The sequence below is a fragment of the Hemitrygon akajei genome, chromosome 22, assembly GCF_048418815.1.
Source record: "Hemitrygon akajei chromosome 22, sHemAka1.3, whole genome shotgun sequence".
NCBI classification, from domain to species: Eukaryota; Metazoa; Chordata; class Chondrichthyes; order Myliobatiformes; family Dasyatidae; genus Hemitrygon; species Hemitrygon akajei.
In genome coordinates, this window is record NC_133145.1 from 8,302,088 (window position 1) to 8,329,355 (window position 27,268).

At 41.4% G+C, this 27,268-nt stretch overlaps 1 protein-coding gene across 3 annotated transcripts; it reads left to right on the forward strand.

Moving 5' to 3' along the window:
- Positions 1–1,442: 1,442 nt before the first annotated feature.
- On the forward strand, positions 1,443–27,183 carry LOC140714949 (serine/threonine-protein kinase SBK1-like). Of its 3 annotated transcripts, XM_073026641.1 has the most exons (5): positions 1,443–1,751; positions 3,548–3,717; positions 10,162–10,392; positions 21,076–21,278; positions 22,660–27,183. In XM_073026641.1, the coding sequence occupies exons 3-5, from the start codon at positions 10,224–10,226 to the stop codon at positions 23,443–23,445; spliced, it is 1,158 nt and encodes a 385-aa protein (XP_072882742.1). In that variant the 5' UTR covers positions 1,443–1,751; positions 3,548–3,717; positions 10,162–10,223; the 3' UTR covers positions 23,446–27,183. The 3 variants fall into 3 exon arrangements, with proteins under 3 accessions (XP_072882742.1, XP_072882740.1, XP_072882743.1); XM_073026639.1 differs by lacking the exon at positions 3,548–3,717 and having other exon boundaries at positions 1,444–1,751; XM_073026642.1 differs by lacking the exons at positions 1,443–1,751; positions 3,548–3,717 and having other exon boundaries at positions 10,253–10,385.
- Positions 27,184–27,268: the final 85 nt, after the last annotated feature.

Below are 27,268 nucleotides of genomic sequence, written 5' to 3' on the forward strand. Positions count from 1 at the left end.
AGGAAAATGGCATTTTAGCTGTGATCATCCATGGTAGAACAGGCTTGAAGTGCTCAATAACTTACTCAGGTTCCTCATTATTATGTTCCTATGGTCACTCTTTTCCAAGGAAAAAATGTGATAGGAAGTGGGTGTAGATGTAAGATTTCAAAGTATTAATCGGGAATTAACAGTTCCCATAACACTTCTCCTATCATGCTTTACGAATAACATCATAAGCTTAAAACAAACTATCCAACTCAGTCTGAGCAATCCTACAGTAAATGTCATCGAATTACATAAAATGGAAATACTCCATTCAGCATTCTACAGTTGTTCAGCAGGCTACAATCAAGTTCATACACTCTTTAGGCTATCAGTCTGTTGGAGCAAACAAAGGAATCTTCTTGATTTTAGGATAATCCTGCAACTATTGTTAGAGGAGTATTATCTTTTATTGTTCCTTTTGATTCTAGTTTGTGGCAGTGAATCTTTCTGCAGAGTATTTAGGAACAAAGAACTTTAGTCTTGGCAAATTAGCGGTCCGCATTTTTGCACACATATTCAGTGCAATTATGTGGTTGTCAGAATTTCCCTTTGCTATTTTGATATTATACAAAGCAATGGTTCCAAACATGGCTGCCTGAATGAGTTATAAAAAAGATGCTGACCAGTTATAATAAAATACATAATAGTGATACTGACTCTACTTGGTGTAGTAAGGACTAAAATGGCGTTATGTTGTTTGCATAATAAACAACAGATACCAGGAAGCGATTACAAGGCTGTAATGTAACCAGACGGTTCATTCAAATAATACGACTCTTCTTGCAGCCTGTGGCATTTGCATCTATATGTGCTGGCCGCGGGGTTCTGTTCTGCTTTGGAGCAAGCAGCAAATAAACAGTGTTCGAGTTTACTCGGGAGCACGTTTCAATCACAATTCCATATTGCAATCTGGCGGTTGATAGATTCCTCACACTGTGTACTGCCCTTTTCTACGTGCCGTGACGCGAAGCACGAACATGTTTCCAGCTCTAAGCAGCCAGGATGCTGATCGATGACCCTGGTGAAATGGTCGTCGAATGTGGAATGTATACTTTGTTTCCTCGCGAGCGCTGCCTGACCCGCTGGGTATTTACAGCGTTTTTCCTATTGTTTCGGTTTTCCAACTTCCGCAGTATTTTGGTTTTGCACTAATTTTTCAGGCCAGCTCGTGAGGCGGAAGGTGAAGAACCCCATTTAGCGTCGGCATACTCCCTGCTTATTGTGCTGCATTCTTATCGCTCTGTCAGTTCTGCTGCCAATTGATTCATCCCAGTTAGATTGTGATTGGTGGAAGTATTTTGACAGTTTGATTTCCATTGGCGATAGTTATAATGTCACGATTATGATTGGTGAGGGTACAGTGTCTCGCCTCTGATTGGTCAGTGCTGGTATTGGGCGGGATTGCTTGTCAGCCACTGCTCTGGGTCCCTTTAAAATCACTTCAGCTGGTAGACAGGAGAGCACAAGTGCGATTAGCGAGTTATAACAAGCAGAGGGATGGGACCCTGAATATTTCAGATGATCAGCCAGCAATTGCATCAGGACAAGAGAGAGATAAAGAAAAGAATAACACCATCACAAAGGGCAGTCAAAGGCAGGAAGCAAAGAGCACTCCCAAACAAAGAAGAAAGTCAATGCTACCATCAGAGGCTGTGGCAGGCACAGCCTATTGCATCCTTGCCCTGCATCTGGGCTGCATTGTGACCAGGGATCTCTGCAGGAAGGTGAGGAGCTTCACAACTACACCGTTTTAGAATTAAATCGTGTAAGAGTATTAACCAACGGGAAAAGACCCTGGCAGCCACGAGAAAGTGTTTATTTGTTAAGCTAATTTGCTACCGACCATTAACAGTAACGATGCAAGGATTAACCTTGCAATGGGAAACGTACGTGATTTTAAACTGTAAAACTGTGTATATTAATTACAGGTAATTTTGTGTAAAATTTAACTGCATTAAGCTTCAGTGAAGAGTTGTTATTTATGATTATAATCGCAAAAATACACGCACGCACGGATCCAAATGTTTGGACTTTTCCTATATGCAAAATCAGGATGCACGGTCGACAGTAAACTCTATGCATTGGCTGGAATGCGGAATGAAAGGACGCAGGGTAACTGCTGGCACATCTGCAGCAGCGAAGCTCTTTTACTGTATCCGAGCTGAAGGTTGTGTCTGGATCCTGATGATAACATCCCTTGTCTGCTGCGCCTTGAAAACAGCTCGCTTCAAGCAGTCTTTGAAGAAGCAACAAAAATATTTATGGAGATTTTTGCTAAAATGTTTTTATTTAGCGTTTGATGGGAGAGGCGATGAGTTTATTCGGTAAATAAAGAGAAATAAGTGATCTCAATGGGTTCAAAAGACACATTTTCGCTGGAATTTTGCTGTCAATAATAATCTAGCTTTAAACAAATCTGCCTTATTAAAGATCTGTCAGAATCGGATGTGAGGTGGGTTTTGCTTTAGATAAAAGGCTGCTGCTCAGAGCAGATGGTGCACTTGGTGCGTGTTTACTCGGTAGCGAGGGTTACGGCTGACAACTACGGGAGTTTCTCCTTCAGTGCTTTAGCTACAGTGCAATAATAGCTAAACGCCCCTAACAGTTGCCCTGATCTGTCTGGAAAGGTCTCCGATGTAGGTTGCACTGAGCCCCACTGCTCTTCTCTTACACTTGCCTGATACCATTATCTATGTGACCGCGCTCCGCGCCCAGCCTTGGCTAGCATCTCCATCGTTGTATTTTCCTTGTTGATCAGTCATTGTTTGTGTCCAGGCAATTCTTTGCTGCTTAAGTATTCATTGCCAGGGTAGTGAATATTGACAACCTTCATTTTAATAAGTAATCGCTGATATACTTGTATCTTGACGAATCCTTGTTCGAATATTTGGCGGAGATGTATTTTCTTAAAGCAGAGTTGTTTTAAGCCGAAACGCACCACCACAAAGACTGCGGAAGAAGATTTAGTAACTTTCAAAAGTAAAGGGGTAAATGTTTTTGCAATTTTAGTACAACTGAATGAAGCAAAATAGCTTTCATAGCAAGATAGCTTTCAGAAAGCTATCAGGGTTGCAATGGGCCGAATAATCTACTGTGTCGTTGTATGAATCTCCTATACATATGAAGCACGCTTCAGAAATAAAATGTCTTAAAACGAATGCATTGTACACATAAACAAGAGAAAATCTGCAGATGCTGGCAATCCACCTTAACGTTTCACCGTTTGCTTAAATAATATTTTGATTAAATGACGCAGTTTAGATTGCACCAGTTTACAAAGTAGCTTTGTCCTTCAAAGTCACCAACCCCTATTTAAAAATTTCCTGGTGCATGGTTAAATAACCCATGGAGAGCAAAATCCTTTATGACCCGTGTATTGAAATCGTTGTCATTAAGAACTGCGGAGTCAGGATAGTCAATAGAATTAATATTCTGTGCCTCTGTCGGGTGACGCTTTATTTACAAGAAGCGGTGTTAAAGAAACTCTGTATGATATTACAACGTGAATCGCATCATGCAGGCTGATCACGCAGTATTGGCGATGAATGAAGACGGAGAGAAAGCCGGATAGGGGGGAAATGATTCGCACAAAGCAAGGAGTGAAGAAGAGAGAAGCGAAGGTGGAAAACAGGAAGATAGAGAAAGGGATTGAAGAAAGCAGCAAAATAAGAGGGATGTGGATTGATGCAGGTGAGTGAACGAAGTGGGGAGGGAGCGAGACACTGGGGAAAGGAGCAGAGACAATGATTCCAGCCTTCCCTCGTTAGTAGATGGTCCGAACCTGGCTCGCATTTTACATTCGGTCATGTCTGAGCGATTGTGAGCTGCTCAAGCTCTTCAAACTAAAATGATCCAAGTGTACACCTGATGCCCACAGCGCCAAATCAAGGTCTCGTCCTGAATGAAATCCAGCCCGACGCCGTTTATTTTGCTTGTGAAGAGCGGAGAGGCGCGCACACTAGAGTTTCACCTCCAGGGGGTGTAAGAATGCTTCCGAACCTTCATCCTTGCAAGCACCAGAGTTTGTAAACAAACATGATGGAGAGCGTCCGAGGAACGTGCTCTCTGCCTTTGCATGGAAGCGTCATCTAGTTAAGTGAGAGAGGGTTAGCTGGCAAGGGAGATGTCGCCAGCAGATGAAAGGACAATGTGGGCTCCCTGAAACCACCTCAGTAAACGGGAGCAATCACCGCACACATATGCCAGGACATCAAGTCCGCCACTCTCAACAGCTGGTAGGAAACTGCAACAAGTTCGTTACTGTCTCGACTTTTCCGAGCTGTAGAGTTCAATTTCAGTGTCGCCTTGACCTCTCTGTGTTCCTAGTACATTGGCTGATGGAACAGGAGTGGACCAGTTTCTGACAAGCTATTTGAGGAATAGTTTGGTGATATTCCTTCTCTGTAGCACCGCGTTGAACTGGGACTCAACGTTATGGCTTTGAGCCATTAGGTGTCCTTAGATCCCGTGCAGATCAGCTTGCAGAGATATTTGCAGACATTGTTAACCTCTCCCTGATTCAGTCTATGCTTCCCGTTTACTTTGTCCGGTATCATCATTATATCCAAGAAGAACCAAGATAACTTGCCTTAACAACAGCTGCCCAATAACTCTGACATCTACTATCATTAATAGCTTCCAGAAACTATTCAGAGCAGGTGTTAACTCCAGTCCCCCGGCTCTACACTCATCACTGGACAGTAAAGCCAACTACATCAGACTATTTATCTATTGACTACAGCTCAGTCTTCAATACTATAATTCCAAATAAACTAATTTCCCAACTCTGGACACTGGGAGCCTGCCTTTGCAACTGAGCCCTTGACTTTCTGAGCAACAGACCACAGCCAGTAAGGATAGGCAGCAACACCTCCACCAAGATTATTCTGAACACTGATACATCACAAAGTTGTAACCTCAGACTGTTACTCTACTTCCTGTACATGAATGAATGCATGGCCAGATTCTGCACTAATTCCATCCACAAGTTTGTGTATGATACCACCATAGAAGGCATATCTCAATTATGATACTATGAGAACAGGAAGGAAATAGGGAGCTTAGTAACATGGTGTCATGACACCAGATTATCTTGTCCTTTTTTCCCCCTATGAGTCTGCTGGAGTTGTCTATTGTGTCTAATGCTCCCGATGCAGCCACCTCTACATTGGTGAGACCTATCATAAATTGGGAGACCACTTCGGTGAGTACCACCACTCCATCCACCAGAAGCAGAACTTCCCAGTGGCCAAACATTTTCATTCCGATTCCCATTCCTGTTCCAACATGTTGGTCCATGGCCTCCACTTGTGCCACAATGAGGCCACCCTCAGAGTGGAGGAGCAACACCTTATATTATGTCTGGGTAGCCTCCAACCTGATGACATTAGTATTAAATTCTCCTTCCAGTAAAGAAATTCCCTTCCCCTCTCCTCTTCTACTATTCCCCACTGTGGCCTCTTAAATGTTGTCACCTGCCTACCATCCTCCCTCCCCCAAAGGATCCCCTCTTCCTTCCTTTTCTTCAATGGCCCACTCTCCTCTCCTATTAGCTTTCTTCCTCTACAGCCTTTTACATTTCCTTCCACCTGTCACCTAGCTATCCTCCTTCCCCTACCCCAAACTTTTTAATCCGTCATATTCCCCCTTCTTTTCCAGTCCTGGGGAAGTGCCTCAGCCAGAAACATCAACTATTTATTCATTTCCACAGATGCTGGCTGACCTGCTGAATTCCTTCAGAATTTTGTGTTGGTTGCTTTGTATTTCCAGAATCTTCAGAATTTCTTATGTTTAACATTTCCCTCTATCAACAAAATAAAAGAGTTAGTTCTTGATTTCAGGAAGAAGGGTGGTGTGCATGCTCCTGTCTACAGGAATGATATTGAGGTTGAAAGCTTCAAGTTCCTAGGAGTGAACACCACTTGCTCCAGTTGGTGCATGTTGATGCCATAGCCAAGAATGTCATCAATTCCTCTACTTCAGGAGGCTAAAGAAATTTGGCATGAACTTGTAAACCCTTGCCAACTTAGAATGATTATAGCTTGGTATGGCAACTGCTCTGTCTGTGACCACAAGAAACTGCAGAGAATTGTGGACGCAGTTCATCACATCACAGAAACCAGCCTTCCCTTTATGGACTCTGTCTACATTTCCCACTGCTTCAGTAAAGCAACGAGCATAACCAAATACCCTACCCACCCAGGACATTCTCTCTTTTTCCTCTCTCCCATCAGGCAGAAGTCTGAAAACACATACCATTGGGCTCAAGGAAAGCTTCTACATTGTTGTTAGAAGACTATTAAATGGTTCCCTGTTGCAATAAGATGGGCTCTTGAACTCAAAAGCTACCTCGTTATGGTCTTTCACTTTTTTGTTTATCTGCACTGCATTTTCTCTGTATCTGTGGCTTTATTCTGCATTGTTACTGTGGCTGGAAGAGAGATGCCAGAGAGTAGTGGTGGATAACTGTTTGTCAGGTTGGAGGCCGATGACTAGTGGTATGCCTCAGGGATCTGTACTGGGTCCAATGTTGTTTGTCATATACATTAATGATCTGGATGATGGGGTGGTAAATTGGATTAGTAAGTATGCAGATGATACTAAGATAGGTGGCGTTCTGGATAATGAAGTAAGTTTTTAAAGCTTGCAGAGAGATTTAGGCCAGTTAGAAGAGTGGGCTGAAAGATGGCAGATGGAGTTTAATGCTGATAAGTGTGAGGTGCTACATTTTGGTAGGAATAATCCAAATAGGACATACATGGTAAATGGTAGGGCATTGAAGAATGCAGTAGAACAGAGTGATCTAGGAATAATGGTGCATAGTTCCCTGAAGGTGGAATCTCATGTGGATAGGGTGTTGAAGAAAGCTTTTGGTATGCTGGCCTTTATAAATCAGAGCATTGAGTATAGGAGTTGGGATGTAATGTTAAAATTGTACAAGGCATTGATAAGGCCAAATTTGCAGTATTGTGTACAGTTCTGGTCACCGAATTGTAGGAAGGATGTCAACAAAATAGAGAGAGTACAGAGAAGATTTACTAGAATGTTAGCTGGGTTTCAGCACCTAAGTTACCTAAGTTAAAGGTTGAACAAGTTAGGTCTTTATTCTTTGGAGCATAGAAGGTTGTGTGGGGACTTGATAGAGGTATTTAAAATTATGAGGGGGATAGATAGAGTTGACGTGGATAAGCTTTCTCCATTGAGTGTAGGGGAGATTCAAACAAGAGGACATGAGTTGAGAGTTAGGGGTCAGAAGTTTAGGGATAACACAAGGGGGAACTTCTTTACTCAGAGAGTGGTAGCTGTGTGGAACAAGCTTCCAGTGGAAGTGGTAGAGGCAGGTTCGATACTGTCATTTAAAGCAAAATTGGATAGGTATATGGACAGGAAAGGAATGGAGGGTTATGGGCTGAGTGCAGGTCGGTGGGACTAGGTGAGAGTAAGCGTTCGGCATGGACTAGAAGGGTCGAGATGGCCTGTTTCTGTGCTGTAATTGTTATATGGTTATACTTTGTACTGTCTGAGCATAATGATTTAATTTGTATGAATAGTATGGAAGACATGTTTTTCACTATACCTTCATACATGTGATAATACCAATACTCTGGAGTTTGAACACGTGGCTCAGGCTGATACTCCACTGTAGTGCTAAGGTTGCTCTGTAGGAATCTTTCAATGAAATGTTAAACCAATGAATTGATCCCACTAAAGATCTGAGAACATTCTCATGGCCAATGTTATCATTAAACACCTTAATTGACTATTTGAGGAAATGTGTGCTGTGTTAATTGGTTGATTTGTCTACACATCATCATAGATTCATTCTTAATGTAGTTCATTAGTGGCAAATGGGTGGACTGAATGCAAAGTCTTCCTGTCACATCAGATCCAGTTACTCAGTGAGATATTTGGGTCAGATACAAGGGGGAATGAAGTAAAATGGAGCTTCACTCAGTAATGTACAGTGCCTGGAAGTGCAAATCAAGCAGGCAAAACCCTGCCTCTGAAACCCATGCATCTCTAGGCTAATTAAAAGGTGTGAAGATGATAGAGTTGATCAGAATTTATGCTTTTCCAAACTACTACTTGGCATATTCCATACAGTCTTTTGTTCTCTGTGATAACTGAATGGTAAAGTTTGATTGAAGTGACCCCAGAATATTAATTACCTCTCTCCACAGGTGCTGCCTGATCTACCCAGCTTTTAAAATTTTTGATTCAATTAATTTGATCTGTGTTAATATGTAAACTGATATGTAAAGTCATGTGCAGTGATGACTATGCTATCCATATATGTCTATCTAATGATCAGTGATGATGTGCTCCCTGAAAGAAATAGTGTTATCTATTCATTGTACTGAATGGAATTTACAGATGACATATCATTAGGCTTCAGTCTCCATAAGCTAATTTGAGCTTCCCTTGGATGGTATAAGGCATTATTCAAATGAAAATTCCATTGTTTATGGTCCAGTTAAATCATAAAGATCATGTCAGCTGTGACGGTTGGTAGCACTCTCAACATTGAAGTTTACAGGTTCATGTCACTCCCCATGGTCTTGAGCGCCAAAACCTTGTCTGTCATTGCAATGCATTTTTACAGAACACTAAACTTGGAAGGCCCTGTCTTAAATTTGGTAGAGTCTTTGGTAACTCTACAATTTAGTACAGATGTACCATGGAAAGTATTCTGACTGGGTGCATGCCCATCTGAAATGAAATCACAAGTGGCTGCAGAAAGTTGTAGACTCAGCCAACTTCATCATGAGCACCATTGAGGACGTCTTCAAAAGCCTCAAGAAGGCAGCATCCATCATTAAATATCCTCACAATCCAGGACATGTCCTCTTATTAATACTATCAGAAGTTACAGGAGCCTGATAACAAACACTCAACATTTTAGGAATTGCTTCTTCTCCTCCGCCATCAACTTCCTGAATGGTCCACGAACCCATGAAGACTAGTTCATTATTCCTTAACATGTATTTTATTTTTAATGTAACTTAATTTTTACTGTCTTGCACTGTACTGCTGCCACAAAAAACAAATTTTATGTCAATTTTTGGTGATAATAAATCCAATTCTGATGATTTTAAAAATATGTCTGCCAGGTGAATGTCAAACAAAACCCCAAGTCCTATCTTGTAGAAGAGCTATAAAGTTATTTCTAAGTATCCTAAACCTATTTCTCCCACAGCTAACATTACTAACACACATTATCTGTTTCGTATCTCATCCCTGTTAGTAAGAATTTGCTGTATGTGTTTGTGGCAGGGTGGTCATTTGCAAGAAACTGCTTCTAGCACACTGAAGAGCCAATAGCATTTCAATCCTGCCTAAGCTGTTGTGGAAGGCTTCTTCTTTTAAACTTCTGTTTTGATTAGCAGAGAATTGTGGATCAGTGGAACAAATACTCAGGGCAGGTGGGCCAGATGCACTGGACAGATGCCATTGTGTTTGACAATATTTTGCCACATTGGCCAGATTTTACTGTGATTGATTAACGGAGTGCTATGGGGTAGATGCCATTAGACTTGTCTGTCGTTCCTGACACGTAAGCTGCGATGGAAAACAAATAAAATGGTAAATGTTGGAATCTGCAACCAAAACAGAGAAATTGAAAACTCTCAGCCAGTTAATAGCATCTGGCAAAAGAAACCAGTTAACGTTTTGATTCTGACCTGAAACGCAAAGTGGTTTCTTTTCCAACAGATGCTTTTTGACTGCCTAGGTTCTTTCAGAATTGTTTGTTCATGTATCAGTGTGACTAAGGGACAGGGATTATTGTGACTAACAGACCATGGAAGTACTTTATGAGATGGACCATACATTGCAGGCAGATTTCACCATGATTGGCTGATCAAGCATTACTTGGCACTCACTTTGTGTGCTGCTGTGTTTTACCAATGTATTTCAATTCTGTATAAAAGGTACCAGAACAATATAAGTGATAGCACATGAGTGATAGCACATCATCTAAACTAAACCTGGGAAGTATGATGTGGAAGAAGCAACATGATGTGAGAACACCACTGTTTAGGTTGTTGATTAGATCTTTTGCTCTGGTTTTAATGAAATTTCTGAATTTAGCCTTGAGATAATGATGAGTTCTCAGTGTGCTTCATCTCCCTATAGGGCAAAGGATCTGAGGGCAGTGCCAGATCTGATTTTGTTCCACTTTTTGCTCTTCTGCGGCCATGAATTCTTCACTGATGACCCGAGGAACGAGCGATGTTCTGGAGGAGCTCCAGTTGCTCACAGCTCAGAACCTGGAACGGCTGGAGGTGAATAAATACTATGAAGTGATTAGAGAGCTGGGAAAAGGAACCTATGGCAAGGTGGACCTGGTCATCCATAAGGTTAGAGGTATGTAATAATTGTAGCTGCTTCTTCACTGTAAATAGAAGCTTGTGCTCATACTGCAACTGCTTCTTTACATCAAGCTCTAGCATCAGAGCTGAATCACAATCCTCCAAAGTCTCCAGTATCTTCTTCACAACCCACCAATCATTTTGAATGATCCATGCTCTAATATAACCATATAACCATATAACAATCACAGCACGGAAACAGGCCATTCCGGCCCTCCTAGTCCGTGCCGAACTCTTAATCTCACCTAGTCCCACCTACCCGCACTCAGCCCATAACCCTCCACTCCTTTCCTATCCATATACCTATCCAATTTTACCTTAAATGACACAACTGAACTGGCCTCTACTACTTCTACAGGAAGCTCATCTGCTCATCTTCATTTATAACACCATAAGATATAGGAGTAGAATTAGGCCATTTGGCCCATCGAGGTTGCACCACTACTTCATCATGTCTGATCCATTTCCCTCTCAGCCTCAATTTCCTGCCATTTCCCCATATCCCTTCATGCCCTGAGTAATCAAGAATCTATCAACCTCTGCCTTAAAAATACATAAAGACTTGGCCTGCACAGCTGCCTGTGGCAATGAATTCCACAGATTCACCACTCTCTAGCTAAGGAAGTTCCTCATCATCGTTTAGAAATGACATCCTTCTATTCTGAGTCTGTATCCTCTAGTTTTAGATTCTCCCACCATAGGAAACATCTTCTTCATCTCCACTCAATCAAGGCCTTTCACCATTCAATAGGTTGCAAGTATGTCATCCCTCATTCTTCTGAAATCCAGTGAATACAGGTGCAGAGTCATCAGGCGCTCTTCACATGAAAAGCCGTGTTAGTGCAGGTGATTTGAGCTGAAGGGCCTGTTTCTGAGCTGCATTACGATAAACCCATGACATAACGTGTAGGTGTAGCTACAGCCTCTCTGACCTGGATGGTGGGACACCTGCTCCTGATTCCAGCTCCAGTACACTCATTCTAATGTTAGGTTTGGCACAGGCTCTGATTATAAGGTCAGGCACAAATTTTAGTGGCTTCAAGTTCTTTGTCATTAACGGTTCAAAGGTTCATTTATTATCAAAGTATGCAACTCTGAAATTCTTCTTCTCTGGGTAGCATTGAAACCAAGAAAAAAAAAGAAAGGTGGCACGATCATCAACCCCCAAATTTCCTCTCCCCACACAAAAATCAAATAAAAATGGCACAGGCACATCCCCCCTTCCACAGAAAAAACAAACAAAATGGAACATGAACATCAACTCCCAAATCCCCCTCCCTGCACAGAAAACAAATGAGAAAGACTGGGTGAAAAACACAGAATTTAAAAACTATAAGACTGGAAAAAAGTCCATATCCAAAACACAGAAAACCTGGGTAACATTCTCCAGGCACAGCGGCAGACTCTCCTATCTCTGGTACCAGAGTGATCTAAAAACAGGCAGCTGGCACTCACCTTCTGCATTTGCCTCAATGTTTCAATCTCCCTCATCACTTTAATTGGTTCACAATGGAAGCTTCAATCAGTGAAATGGAGTCAAACATCAGCTCAAACCCCTTACTGCAGTTCATCATGAGGTTCACACACACTGCCTCTATCTTCCGGAATCCTCTTGGAGACTGCAGAGCACTGGAACACCCAAACGATCTCCAAACAGCTAATCACAGGCTCCAAAAGTTCCAGAATCACATCCAAAATTAAAAACAAATGTAAAAGACATAAAAGAAGTGAAATATATGGTTTTATGATCTATCCAGATGTTAACCAAAGGAGCATTGTACGCAGGCACCAACTTGACTAGAAGTTTGTTGAAAGTTTGCTCTTTTTCATAAATTATTAAATTTCCCAAGTCCTAGCTGAAGTTCCTAATACAGAGATCTATGCTATACTGAGCATGTCATGCTGGCAGAGGTGTCAGATTTTGTGTTATGTAAAGCCTCTCACGTGTAGACGTCTATTTCATATCACTATACTGATAGGACCAATATTTATCCTTCAAAAATAATCCCTGAAATGGATTATTAGAAGACTTTGTGGACCTTGCTGTGTACAAGTTATTGGCATTACTGTTGTTTTATTATTGTCAAAAGTTTGTTTATGTTCTATCTACACACAGACCATGCCACCCTTAGAATGCAGAGTCTAGTGTTACAGTTACAGAGAAACTACAGTACTTACGAACAGTAAGGTGCAAGGAGCATGATGAGGTTGACTGGAGCAATCAGGAGTTCATCTTTTACCATTTCAGATGTGTCTGTCCAATAGTCTAATAACTGTGGGACTGAAGTTATTCTTGAGTTGAGTATTATGGTGCTTTAAAAAACTTGTGATCGACTGTAAACCACATGGGATACTGTATTTTTTTTTTACTGCACTTGTGTATAAAAAGCAAGCCTTGAACCTGGTGGTAATTCACCCTGTCCTTAATACACAGGTATAACATGTCCCAATTTGGAGATGTCACCTTTGGTGATCTTCCAGCATCTTCTGCCTTTAGTGGTTGAGCTGTTTATTTTGAGGGTTGTGCATTGACTTTGTCCTGGATGAGACAGCACCAGGTTCATTCCTTGCTGTAAAACCACCGACCTGTTTAAGATTGGCTGCTGGCGTGTTTTGACAGATTTAGCATTCCAGGTTTAGAACCGTTGAGGGACACACCTTGGGTGGAGATATGTCCCTCAATCCTAAGCGTTTTGTAGGATTTTATTTGAGAGCTACATCAGAGCTTGACAATGGGACTATTAATGCAGAGGAGCAGACTACACGAATATGAGTGTGTGTTGTGAGATTGTATGTGAGCATTTGTTTCTGTGACTCAGCCTGTCCATTGTGTTTCAACGTTGTGTAGAAAGTCTACAAAGAGTGCTTTTCAGCCTGATATGGGAAATAACTTGCTTTCATTTCACATCTCAGCACAACCTCGCAACTCTATGCAACTAAAGAAGTGTTTTATCAATAAGGGCAGCAGCAAAATGTATTTTCTCAAACAGAATGAGAATGATCAGGCCATGCTGATGAGTTGAGAGGTGGGTACAAACCAGCAGAATGGGAAGGAACTGAGCCATGGATTACCTCCACCTGAGATGACAGACTGTTACAACATCTCCTTTGAAGGCTGATACTCCCTCAGTGGTGTGGATTTTGTGCTCATTTCTTGAGCTGACACATTGTTCAGAGGAGAGAGAAATAACAGTCCCAGTATCCTGACACTCCCTGTACCACCCCATTCCATTTGCCTAATTCTAGAAAACCTTTTCTTCAAAGTGGCAGTGCTTAAAGGACTGCAGTCTCTGCACAGAAGTAGTATATAATATGGATTTGGTGGTTTAGTGTAGCTACACTAAAGATCAGACACATTTCAGTGAATTAACCAACACGCGGATCTACGGAAATGAGTACAGTCAATGTTTTGGCCCAAAGAGTACATTCGACTGTACTCTTTTCCATAGATGCTGCCTGACCTGCTAAGTTCCTTCAGCATTTTGTGTGTGTTGCTCAGATTTCCAGCATCTGCAGATTTTCTCTTGTTTGTGGTTATTACTAACCAGTTCTACACAGTCCATGGATACTGGAGCTGTGTCACTTCCACTCTCCATTTTCAGTTCCAAGATCTGCCAGTGAGGCCAAGGTGGGAGCCACAATTCTCCACCAGTGTGGCAGGAGCTACCTGACAGGGCAAGTCAGTGGGTAGATCAAGAGGTTTTCCACTCCTTCTGCAATTCATGTTGGGCTTTGAGAGTTTCATTGACTTGAGGTTGTCAGTTCCTCCTCCAGTTTGGTTCTGGGATCCCAGCAGTGGGGATATTTCTCCCCCATACACACCAGCAGAGTGGGATTGATCTTCCTCTCTCTGCCAGATAATTTCTTCCCAAGATGGAGCCCAAACTACAGTGTCTGTTCTGGATGTCAGATGTATGAGTGATGTGGCCTGCCTAAAGAGCTGACTGAGTGTAATTAGGGATTCAGTCCAGGGCATGTTGGTCTGGGAAGTGAGGAGAGTGATATTGGTTTGCTTTTCTTGCCAGAGGATTTGGAGGTATCTCTGGAGATATCATTCCAGAGCATTAAGGAGCTCCCTGTAGTTAGTGTTAGAAACATCAGAGGGCAGGAATCACTGACATCATGAAATTTTAAGGCCTTAATTGTCAACAAAGGCTGTGTTGGTATATTGAAAATGAGGAAGTGGCACCAAAAATATGGTGCCCCTGAGACCACCCCTTGCTGCCGGATGATGTCCAATTGACCTCTGTCAGTTGTGTTCATCCTACAAGCTGATCTAGAAAATGTGAGTTTAACTCTGGTATTTCAGATATGTGTGCTATTTTGAAACTGTAGTATTAATATAATAAACCAATTGATTTCCTAAAATTCTTTGGCTACACTTAACCAATCTGGCCCTGTGCCACCAACAAGTGACTCAGCCAGCATTAAGTTCTATTTCTATAACTGAAAAGTAGTTAGTGGCAGCCACACCCAGGGTATTTATTTTTAATTGGTATTGGTAGGATTTCCAAAACTTTGAGGGAGCATCCAAAGATAGATAGAATTCAGGAGACAAACAAGCAAATAATTTGAAAGCAATTCTGCAAGTTGCATGAATGTGGAAGGCTGCTTGGAAGGCTGGTAGAGAAAAAATACAAATTTCCATAGGGAATAATTAGAGGAATTCATAGATTGTAGGGGAGAAACAGGAGAGTAACACAAACTGAATTAGTATGATGGGCCAAATGAACTCCAGTATCTGCACCTTACAACATCATACATTTAAGATCATGATAAAGAATAATGATTTGATCATCAAAACCTTGAAGATACTGGAAATCTGAAATAAAAATAACAGTTAGTGGAAATACTCAACCAGTTAGTCAGCATGTATGAAAACAAAAGATGCAGCTTTGAGCATCCATGAAGAGTCTTTACCTTAATACTTTAACTCTGTTTCCTCTTACACAGATACTGAATGCACTTGAGTCCAGCATTTTCTGTTTTAATTTAAGGACAAAAATACAAAAATTGATTCAACTTAGATAGAGCAAAGCTTTAATCACTATGGAGAAATTAGACTTTAACTTCCACTCAAACAATTCCATTATATCAGAGTTAATTTAGCTTTTGTAGGGTCAAGGAATGTTTGCATTATTGAGAATATGAAGAAAGCAGTATCAAAACCAATATTTCACCCAATGCAAATCCAGTTTAATTTCATTAGCCTTACATCAGAATTTCTAGTGCTGCCTGTTCCTCTTTATTGAGCTTGACATCCATACCACTGTCCCAGAGTGGGGTTGCCAACCCTGATTCACAGATTAGTCGTGCCTGGGTTAATTGGGGTTGTGGGGTTTCTGGGGCAGCACGTCTTGAAGGACTGAAGGGCCTACTACACACTGTATTGCTAAACAGATAAATACATGATCATCCATCTTTCAACTGAGTTCCTGGTTTCTACACATACACTGTAGTTTTCACAAAAGTGTTGTAAGTCAGTACATGTTTTATTGACCTTCCACGATGCTTCTCAAGCTTCAAAAATTCAAAGTAAATGTTTTATTAAAATATGTACTGTATACCATATACACCTTTGAGATACATCTTCTTACAGACATCCACAAGACAAAGAAACTCAATAATATCCTCAAGAAACCCCACACAGCAAAGACTGACAAACATACAATAAACCACGGAACATGAACCATAGAGATCCAGAAAGTGATCATAAACCAAAAGAAATTAGTTCCTTTGATGAGAAATTATTTTTACAAATGCTTGGTATTATAGCATGGGTAATGGTAAAACCCAAAGCCCCTCCCACATACAAGCAGTAGCAAGCATCAACCCTCCCCTCCCTCCACTTTTTCCAGCAGGAAATCTGCTCACCACCCACCAAGCAAACAATAGCAAAGCCCCTATATTGGACCTGAACATAGTTTAGAAGGTTATGGGCCATGTGCTGGCAAATGGAAGTAGCTTAGATGGGCATCTTGGTTGGCATGGACTGTTGGACCGAAGGTCCTGTTTACATGTTGTATAACTCTATGGCTCCGTAACTTCCTCTTCCTTCTCATAGGGCTGTTCTCTTCTCCTTGATCTCATTCTGAGCATCTTCACTCTCATTCTCTGTTATGTACCCAAGACATCACTTGCATTCCATTGCTATAGGAACTGGTCTTCTGCCCTCATTGCTACCACCAAAATTCCTTGGTACTCTGGAGGGTTAAGGGAGTCAGAATATTGGAGAGTTTGAGCCTTGGGCTTTATGGGGAGTGACACCAATATCACAAAGTGGTAGGGTTGTGCAGCAGAAGATTGTAGGGATTAGCCAGAAATATAAAAGCCAATAAAGGCTTCTGTGATCGGAACCCAATAAGGAATTGTATTGAAGGCAAAGCAGAGAGCAGTGAGAATACTCAGCATTTGTGATGGCTACTTTTCACATTATATGTCAATGATTTGGATGACAGAATTGAGGGCTTTTTGGCCAAGTTTGCAGACAATACAAAGATATTTGAAGGGACAAATGGTGTTGAGAAAGATGGAGTCTGCAGAAGGACTTAGATACATTACGAGAACAGGTAAAGAAGTACTAGTTGGAATATACTATAGGGAAGTTTATGGTCATGCACTTTAGTAGAAGGAATAAAGGTGTAGACCAAGTTGCAGAGTGTGACCGAGTTTTTTTGGGCAGGAACCTTCCATCTCTAAACTGCCTAGCCAGTTAAACAGGCTGTCATTCCATCTGAAATATTTTGAAACTTTGTTTGTTAATTATCAATAAGAATGAGGAAAAATAATTTGGTACTTACTGTGATGTTACTCTTGAGAACATTTGTTAGAAAGCCCTAAGGGTTAATTTTAGATTGCTGGAGATTCAGGGTGGTGACCCTAATTTGAAAAGCAGCCTGAAACCGTACAGCACACAGCATACATGCTTCCACTCCTGACCTACCACCCCCACCCCTACCCCCCCCCCCTTTGAGTGGGAGCATGTCTATACCAGAAGCTGACCTTGGGGTTCGTCAAAGATTTGTTTCCTTCGAAGGAAGCTCCCTCAAAGGGTAGGAAGCAGTACTGCGACATCTAGATCTCTGCTTGCCCTAGAGGCCATTCTCAGTACTTCCTCTGAATACTGAAATTGCTTACCACCAAGAAGAGCACAGGATGCAGTTTTGATGTTGTTCTTTCTGGGGACCATGTTGGATCTGCTCCATTATTTTTTTTTTGATATTCTTCTTGTTCTGATGTTCACTTCTCTCCACTTCCCCCTCCAGATTCTCAGCCTGCCTTATCCCTCAATAGTTTTCCCAGATCCTGTAACATTGGCCTCTCCTACACCCCATTTCTGTTGCTCCACTATTAATGGCAAGACTTCCAGCTGTGTAGACAGTGAACTGTGGAATTTCTTCCAGCTGCTCTTCTTCCTTAAAGCTGCTTTTTTGTCAGCCATTCCAATGCCCCCTTCTTTTGATCAATGCTAGTTTTGGTTTGAATTGACTCATTTGCAGCACATTGAAATATCTGCTCATATTAAAGGCTCTGTACAAATGTGTGTTGTTGTTTATAAGGATGTTAATGTTAAGCTTGCAGACTTGTGATGGAAGGGAACTGATCTATTAATCTGCATTGATTCTGAAACAGACCTTAAGACAAAGAGGATTTGAGCTAGGGAGAGAAGCAATAGTCCATGTTTGCATTTAGGATCTATTGCTGACATTTTAATTAAATACTAACAACCTTAGTTATTTCCAGCAGAGATCTTCTGCAGCAAGGCACAGTTGATAGGGTCAAAAATTTAAATAGGTTTGGGTGGAAGACCTGTGACCCAGGGAGCTGCTTCAGCAAGCAGCGGATACACAGAATTGCAGACATGTTTGGAATTGAGGCATCATTTGCACCAATCTCATTAAATAATCAGTGAGGCAATATATTATGGTTTATCAAGTCCTGCCAAGACCATTGGACAACACTGTGTCACTGTATATCAAATAAATTTATCACATGTGAGGCACTGAGACATTTCTGAGGGATGTGGAAGACCGTTATTCATTTTTGTACACATTTGGTAATCTGGGGATGTTGGGAAAACCCATATCTGATCAGCCAAAGTTTTCACTATACAGTTCTCAAGCTTTCAGAGTACTGCAGGATTACTAGAAACTCCTAAGGCAAATTCCTGATTGGATTTTGTGTATAACACTGCAGACATCATTCAGTTGGAATGGGCATGTCATCTGTTCTAAGTATGCAGTGCCTTTTATGTCAGAACACAGAATGATTTTCATTTTTAATAACTAGACCAATACAATTTATCAATTGTATTGAGGCAAATCAATTAACCTCTTTTGTATTACCATTCAATATGATCATGGCTGATCAATGCTGCCTTCAGCTTCCCTCTGTCCCAGATTCCCATATCCCTCGATTCCCCAATCTTTCAAATAGCTACCTGTCTTCTCCTCAAATATTTCTAATTATCTGGACTCCACTAGTTAATTCCAAAGAAGAATTTTCTATGTACCTCATTTTTACTGACAGACCTCTTACTCTATAACTAAAGTGGAAACATTTCAACATTTGCCTCTATCAAGTCTCCTTAGGATCTTACCAGTTTGATTAAGGTCACCCCTCATTCTTCTAAACTCCAAGGAATACTGGGCCAATTTTTTTACCAGTGGGATAACCCATTAACCTGGTGAATCTCCTCTAGACTTTCCTGATACCACTATATTCTTCTGTAGGTAAAGGGGACTAAAATTCTTCCCTTATTTCTGGTATTGCTCGCCAATTATTACTCCCAATTTTTAAAACTTAAGCACTTTCACAATGAAGTCCAATATGCCATTTGGCTGCTTTATGACTTGTTAAACTTGCCTGCTAACTTTACTGATACATACACTAGACATGGGACCCCACTGTAATTATTTGTATCATCTTTCCATTTAGATAATAATGTGACTTTTGATTCCACTTCACACTTCCCCATGTTAAACTCCAAGTTTGCAAGCACTCACTCAGTCTATCTATATGTTATTGCAGAATCACTATGTGGAGAGTTGCAATATGTCAGTCCACCTATTACATCACTGGCAAACTTGGAAGCCTTGCATTTTGTTCCCTTTTCTAGGTCATTAATGTAAACAGTAAACAATTGAGGGCCAAGAATCACTTCTTGGGATCTTTAACTGATTATATCCCCCAGCCTGAAAGGCCTATTTATTCAAACTTTGTTTCCTATGTGACAGTTAGTTTTCAATCAATGTCAATACACATCCTCCAACATCCTAGGCTTTCAGTTTCTGTGTGCCTTTTGTCAAATTTATTTTCGAAATCTAAATACTCTACTTCTACAGGTTACTTTCTATTAACTCTCTTTGACAAATCTTTCACAAAACAATCTTGATCAGGTTTGATTATACAAGTTGAAACTCTCTGGTCTTGCACCCTTGGGACCTGACCAGTGCTGAAACTCAGAAATAGCCCCGATCACCTTCCTCAGCAGGCTGTCTGTTCTTTGTAAGTATGATGAGACCACTGTGGGAAATTGGAACTGGAGAGTTCTGATACATATCAGTTGCAAAAGTTGCACTGGTAGGTAAATTGGATACTGATTTGTACAGATTTTAAATTTCCATCTTAGATCTTAGTTAAAATTGGTTGTTACTGAACTGTACTACAGATTCAATGCATGCCAGGGATGTGAGTTGCTAGACCACAGAATATTGGACCAGAGAGTTTCAACCTGCATTCAGCCTTCTGAAATTGCTATTTATTTCCTCTTTGATTATTTGGCTCTAGAATATTACCACCAAATGGTGTTAAAACTAACTGGCTTACAGTTCTCTGCCTTGTGTCTTTTTTGAACAAGGAAGATCCAATTTTTCAGTGTCTCCATTGAATTTAGTCATTTCTGATCATTTCAACCAATGTGTCCACTACTTTGCACCACCTCCTTTAAAACCATTGGGTGGAAGCTATTTGAGTATTGAATTAGAACAATGCAATATACCTGCATTCATCAAACCCTTCACTGGAATTGAAAGGAAAGGGACAGAAGGTGGGGGGAGGGGAAGAAGTACAAGCAGGCAGATGGTACGCAAGACCAGGCGAGGGGGAAAGGAAGTTGAGAGGGGATAGGTGGATGAGGTAAATAGTTTGAAGACAGAGAAACCTAATAGTAGACCATGGAAGAAAGGAAAGGAACCAGAGGGAGGTAATTGGCAGATGAGGAGAAGAGAGATGAGAGGGTAATGAGGAATGGGAAAAGAGAAAATGAAAGGGGGGGGGGTCACAAATTACTGAGAGTCAGAGAAATCAATGGTCTTTCTTTTAGCAGTCTCTTGTGTTTGCAGTATGCCGCAGTGCAAAATAGCCCTATTGTATTGAAAATCTTGCAGCAATACTTCAGATGTGACAGTCCATTAAGGATAGGATGATTTCTGGTGGTTGTTTAGTGCTGGCATAGCCCACAACCTGCTCTTCACCTGAGCTAAGCTGCAGATGTCATGACTTTTCTGTGACAGACTTCTATAACACCATTAGTTACTCCATAGCTGGGCCGATATTTAACCCCCTCAATCACCAATGGAGCATAAAAATCTTAAAAGTATCGAGAAAAATTATAATTAGGCGGTGAACCCCAGGTCTTATGTGAATGATGGATAGAAGTATTTTTTCCTCACTCCAGGTACAAAAATGGCCTTGAAGTTCCTGAGGAAGAAGACAACCAAACTGAAGAGTTTCCTCAGAGAGTACAGCATCTCCCTTTATCTGTCAGCCTCACCTTTCATCATTGACATGTTTGGCATCGCCTTTGAAACCGATGAGTATTATGTATTTGCCCAAGAATATGCTACAGCAGGAGATCTGTTTGACATCATTCCGCCTCAGGTACACAACCCACTTTGTGTTGTGTTTGACCTTCTAATCTGTAGTGTCCTTCAGTTATTTGAAACATTTGCTACTATCCCACTATCTTCCCTTGCATAAGACACAATCATTTCTAACCTGCTCCTGGCCAGTTACAGGTACAGGCAGCAGACTTCTGTGGAGGGAATGGGATGGGAGGTTGAGGTTCACCTATCCCAATTGCTATTTTGTTGTAAGGTTTAGTTCATGCCTAGACAACTCTGCACTTCTGTGATTGATTAGCACATGGGGACCAGAGTACAGAAGATAATTTAAACTTACAGTAGATGTTTGATATTGCCTTCAATAAAGTTACTTTGAAACAAAGGCCAAAAATTAGATAAAATTAAATGAACATTGATGCTCATTAAATTGAAAGGAAGTGGATATAGAGCAAAGTTTTTTGTTATATTTAAAGTTTTGTAATTTGCTCTAATGTTGCCTATTCCTTTCAGTCAAATCAACTGTCTATCTCCCTGGCTATAAAGTTATCTCTCTCTTAATCTCAAACTTAGACCATAAGATATAGAAACAGAATTAGGCCATTTGGCCCATCAAGTCTGTTCCACCATTCAATGATGTTTGATTTTATTTTAAACCCATTTTCTTGTCTTCTCCCCATAACCCTTAAACCATTCAATGACCTATAAATATCTACCTTAAATACACCCAATGACTTAACCTCTACAGCTCTCTGTGACAATAGTTCACCATAATTCACCACCTTCTAGCAGAAAAGTTCCTCCTCATCTCATTTTATCCTGAGGCTGTACCCTCAGATCTTAGGCTTTCCTACTAATGGAAAAATCCTCTCCTCATCTGCACTATTCAGGTCTTTCAGTATCTGGGAGGTTTCAATTCTTGTGAACCTCCTTTGGACCCTTTCCAGAGCTAGCATATCAGGCCCTATTTCTTACCCTCCCTGGGTCTGAAGACCTCTAACCAAATATATTTTCATTTTGATGCAACTGAAAGTTCTTGCTTGAGTAAAGTGTATATTCCCCCTTCAATTGACACCCTCTCTGTTATGAGAATCCCTCACCCTTTATGATTCTCCTTCAAGCCCTTTGTTCCATGATCCCTTAACTTAGCAATGTATCTGTTACTTTTGTTTCTTGGGTGGGTTTAGAAATGGAAGATTTTGAGGATGTGGGAGATAAATATGGGAGTAATTGGGATTAGTGTGAATGAGTGTTCAATAGTCCCGCCTCAGTGGGCTGAAGGCCCTGCTTCTGCACCATACTGGTCCCTCTCTAAGCACCTCAATCCTGATGTTGTGTTTTGGCAAACCAATGTTCTTGTGTCAAAAGTTACTTCATGACATAAAGCCTGGTTTCAACATGTGTTCATTATTCTCTCAAAGGTTGGTCTCCCTGAACAAATTGCCAAACGCTGTGTGCACCAAGTTGCTTTAGCTTTGGACTATCTGCACAGTAGGAAACTGGTACACCGTGACATCAAGCCCGAGAACATCCTCATCTTTGACAAGGAGTGCCGCAAGGTCAAATTGTCAGATTTTGGAATGACCCGTCGGGCTGGTACTCCTGTCAAGCGGGTGAGCGGTACCATCCCTTACACTGCTCCCGAGCTCTGCGATGCCTCCAAACATGAGGGCTTCTCCGTGGAGTACAGCATTGATGTCTGGGCTTTCGGGGTGCTACTCTTCTGCATGCTCACAGGGAACTTCCCCTGGGAGAAGGCCCTCCTCTCAGACTCATTCTATGATGAATTTGTGAGATGGCAAAAACGCAGAGGGTCCAATGTACCATCACAGTGGAGGAGGTTCACCGACGATGCTCTCCGCATGTTCCGGAAACTTCTGCCTATCGAACCGGAGCGAAGGTGCTCAGTCAAGGAGATATTCAGATACCTGAGTTATCAGTGGATGCTAGATACAGATTGCAGTAACAGCATTGCTGATGGGAGCTCTTCCTCGGAGGAAGACCTGGTGGCCCGGATGAAGCAACAGAGTCTGTCTCCCGTGTGCAACATTGCAAAGAATGGCATCTCCATGGAAACTCCATCCTCGCGTTTCACGTCTGTGACAACATCCAGCTCCCTCTCATCTAACAGCAGCTATGAGAGGGCATCAAGGGAGAGCAACAACACCAGGATTCTGGTCACTACACCTATTGAGATCTGTGTCTAGCTGACATTGATATGTCAGGATCGTGGTTGCCTTTTAAGTGTGACAGACAACGTGTTTTACAGAGTAACAAACTTATTCTTACTGAAGGAAGCAAGTGTTTGTTGCTTTAGGAGTCACTGTGAGCTGTCAACTGGGGCTCAAACTCCAATGGGGCTCTGTCTGAACTATTGATCTTCAAAGCTTTCACCTAAGCTGATTCTCACCATTCGTGACTAAGTTGCTTTGTGTCTTTGGGTCAGGGAAGATGACACATGAGTAACGTCAGGAGATGAAATGGCTCATGGGTCCAAAGAAACGAGGCACGACTTTTGCAAAGATCTCAACCAATTAAAATCGGTTTCTGCGGAACGATCCACTTTTTCAATTATATATTGCGAGCAAATGTCAAGGGCACTGTGCAGTGACCAGATTGTGGCAGTTGCTTCTGTTCAAATGGCTTTTCTTCCTAAGGGCTTGGTAGTGCTCAGTGAAAGGAGTGAACACTCTGCACAAGTCATCTTTACCAACAATCACCTTTCACTAATGTGACTGTGACTTCCCATTTCCAAACACACTAATTTATTGGTTCAGATTTTTAAAAGTTCAAGTTAACCTTATTTTGCATCTAGCAGCTTTTGTCCTCTCTCGTTCCCAGGCACTGGTAGCATGTGAGCTGATAGCTATCTAAACATCTTACTTAATAACCAGTAGTAAGCTGATCTTACAAGACTAATGAAGTTAATATTTCATTGAACAAAAACAGGTAACATTTAGATCATTGCTAGAATTAGATAAGTTAAGTGATGAGGTAGTTTCAGTGCAAGGGAATGTCCCCTGATGATCAAGAGCAAGGGCACCAACATCACTTCTCACATGCTTTTCATTCCGACCTCTTAACCCTTTTCATCTCAGCATGGACCAGCTGGACCAAGCAGCCTGTTGCGCTGATGTGTTATATGTTCTGTGTCTGTCCTTTGAATCAGTGTGTGCTTGAGGGGGTGGATTTTGTTGTATGTTTCACTCCTGCGTCATACTGTGCCTGCTACAGGGAGGTCTGAATGGAACTAACACTGATATCAGCAGATCTTCGGTTGTAAGTTTAGCTAGTGATGACATTGGGTGTGAAGTTCAGAGCCTGTGCCAGCTTCTCCACAGCATTGTTGGGAGCTTGCCTAAGGAGAAGTTGGGGGGAGAGGTGTGGAGGGAAAGCCAGTTTGCAATCCAATTCCGATTAGTTTTCTATGTTTCCCAGGGAAGTAGTCTGTAGCAACTGCTTGAGGGAACAATTGAACTGTTTTAGAGATTACAACCTTTAAAACACCACAGCTGTTCAGCCAATAGATGCATTGCCTCAAGACACCAATGTCCTGGGTTCTACCCTGACTTCTAATGCCATCTGTGTGGATCTGTCACAATAAGCTTGTGGATTTCCTCCAAGAGCTTTGGTTTCCAGTACAGGTTGGTAGGTTAATTGGCCGCTTGAAAATGTGAGTGTGCAGGCGAGTGGTAGAATCTGTGGGGGTGGGCAGGGGGTGTTGATGGGAATGTGGGCCAAATACCTGAGATTGATGTAGGATTGCAGTAAATAGGTATTTGATGGTTAGTGTGGTCTAGGTGGGCTGATGAATCAATGATAATTTTTATAGTTGTTAGGCTCCTATTGTGTTTATTGATCCTTTGTCAAAGATCCAGTTGTCAACACCCAGCTGACTCCCTTCCTTTCTGCATCTGCCTTGTATATAGAGAAAAAGGAAATATCAGCTCAGTGAATTGTGCAAATTACAATCCATATGTAGACTACAACGTAGCTGAACCAACTCCAGATACAGTGTAAAGAGTGAGACTTCCCTATTGGATCTTCAGTAGCACTGGACACATTGAGAGTGCAAGAGAGGCACTGATCTCAGACTACTGTGGCCTCAACCATGGCACCCACAGCTGGGAAATTCTCTCTTGATTCGACTTTTTCCTGAAGGTTTTGTAGATACGGTATGACTTCAAAAGTGAGGCATGCCTAGCAGTCGGTTGTCTGAGTAGTGTTCTTGTGGCAGATGGTTGGGTTATGCACCTGATGAAGAAGTCAGATTTATCATAACTCTCAACAAGGCTAATGACTGAAGGTAATTTTAACTCAACTCGCCAAGCGGTATACAGAGACAGCAAAGTAAATGGAAGTAGGAATATCCAGTGGAAGACTGATCTAATTTATTGCTTATCCAGACCTCATCTCTGTAGTATTACTGTGACCTTGCAGTCCTGTTCTTGTGATGAAGCTCGAATCCCCATCTCCAGGCAGCTGGTAAAGCACCTGACACTAGTTGGCATTTATCATCTTACAGTCATAAGGTCCATCTGTGAAGCTAAGCAGTGGCACTGTGTCCTTTGACCCATTTAATGTAACAAAAGCCACACAACCAATTGGATTGCTGGAAATCAAATTGTTGGAAAGGAATCTGGTTTTAAAACACTTTAAAAAATATGAGTAAATCCTTTAGTCCTATTGGAGTTCAGGTGTGTAAAGTTATCAAGCAGATAAAATGTTATCTGTGGCAACCACTTGAGGGGACAATTGGTTAATTGTTTGGTGAGCGTTTTTAGAAGGATATCTGTGTTATCATGTTTACTGTCATAAGGCTCTGGCTATGCTTTTTACTTCCGATTGCCTCTCGACATTCTTCCCAACCGCCACTCCTCATCCTTTATACACCAAAACATGCAAAAAATAACAGGAAATTTAGGATAACAGATTACAATCCTTGTGTATCTTCACTGTGCTTACAAAACAAATGTTTCTAATGTTAATGTATGGGCAATACGCTCTATATACTATCACTTACTTAACAAAGTTTTACAATGAATTGTCGTAGATTTTTTTATCAATTAGAAAACTGAAAACATAGGGCTATGAAAATGACATAATAGAGAAACCTTTATGTGATGTATACTGCACCTGTATTCAGTCTACAAAGATTCAAGAGTGTTACCTGGCTGGAACTCTGCAGGAAAGAGCTGGAGATGGGAGCAGCCCAGCTCAGTTTGATGTATGTGAACTGGGGGGAGAAGGGTGGGAAGTGTTGGAGAAGTAGAGCGGTGTGGCAGGACTGCAATCCACTCTTCTCTCCTTCATTATTGTCATCATCCAGGTGAGCCCAGCCATTGTTGAAAAGGCAATGGAACAAGTTATCAATGAATGCATCACAATACTTAGTGACAAACTTTAAATGAATAACTTCTGAAAGAAAACTTCCTGTGAAAGCAAGACAGCAAACCAATAAGGACCTCTTTGCAAAGATTGTATTTGAACTGGGAATCTTAGTCAGCTGATGCCCTACTAATGACTGGCAGAAGTGCAAATCAACCTAGATTGTCAATGTTCATCACTCCACTTTAGAAACGCACTCAATTGCTTCTTGTAGACAGTGCAACACTCCATATATAGTATAAAGGACCTCCCCCATACACCTGGTCTCCAAGATGTAGTGTGGGCTACTGAGCTGCCAAACCTTGTGTTTGAATTTTAGTGCAATGGGTATGTTTCTATTCAAAATTCTTCAGTTTCGTTCCTCAGTGAATGGTGTGTCGTTTAACTGTCTGTAGTTTGTGACAGCAATGCATTCTTCTGGTATCCACAGTTTTAGCTCTTAGCTAAAATGTTTCCTGAGCTCTTCTCAGAGCCATACGATCGATTCAATGGTTGCAATGCAATTTGTCTTCCTGTAAGACTTACTTTATAATTTGATTAAAATGACCTAAAAACAACTGTCTCATCACGTCCATTTGATGCAACAAAAGGCCAAAGAGTGCACAGTACATGAAAGAAGGTGAAGAAGTTGCAACAGCTGAG

Coding starts and splice junctions, on each gene's coding strand:
- LOC140714949 (XM_073026641.1), top strand. CDS start 10,224: ATGAATTCTTCACTGATGACCCGAGGAACGAGCGATGTTCTGGAGGAG. Junction 10,393..21,075: donor GGTCATCCATAAGGTTAGAG/GTATGTAATAAT, acceptor TCCTCACTCCAG/GTACAAAAATGGCCTTGAAG. Junction 21,279..22,659: donor TTGACATCATTCCGCCTCAG/GTACACAACCCA, acceptor ATTCTCTCAAAG/GTTGGTCTCCCTGAACAAAT.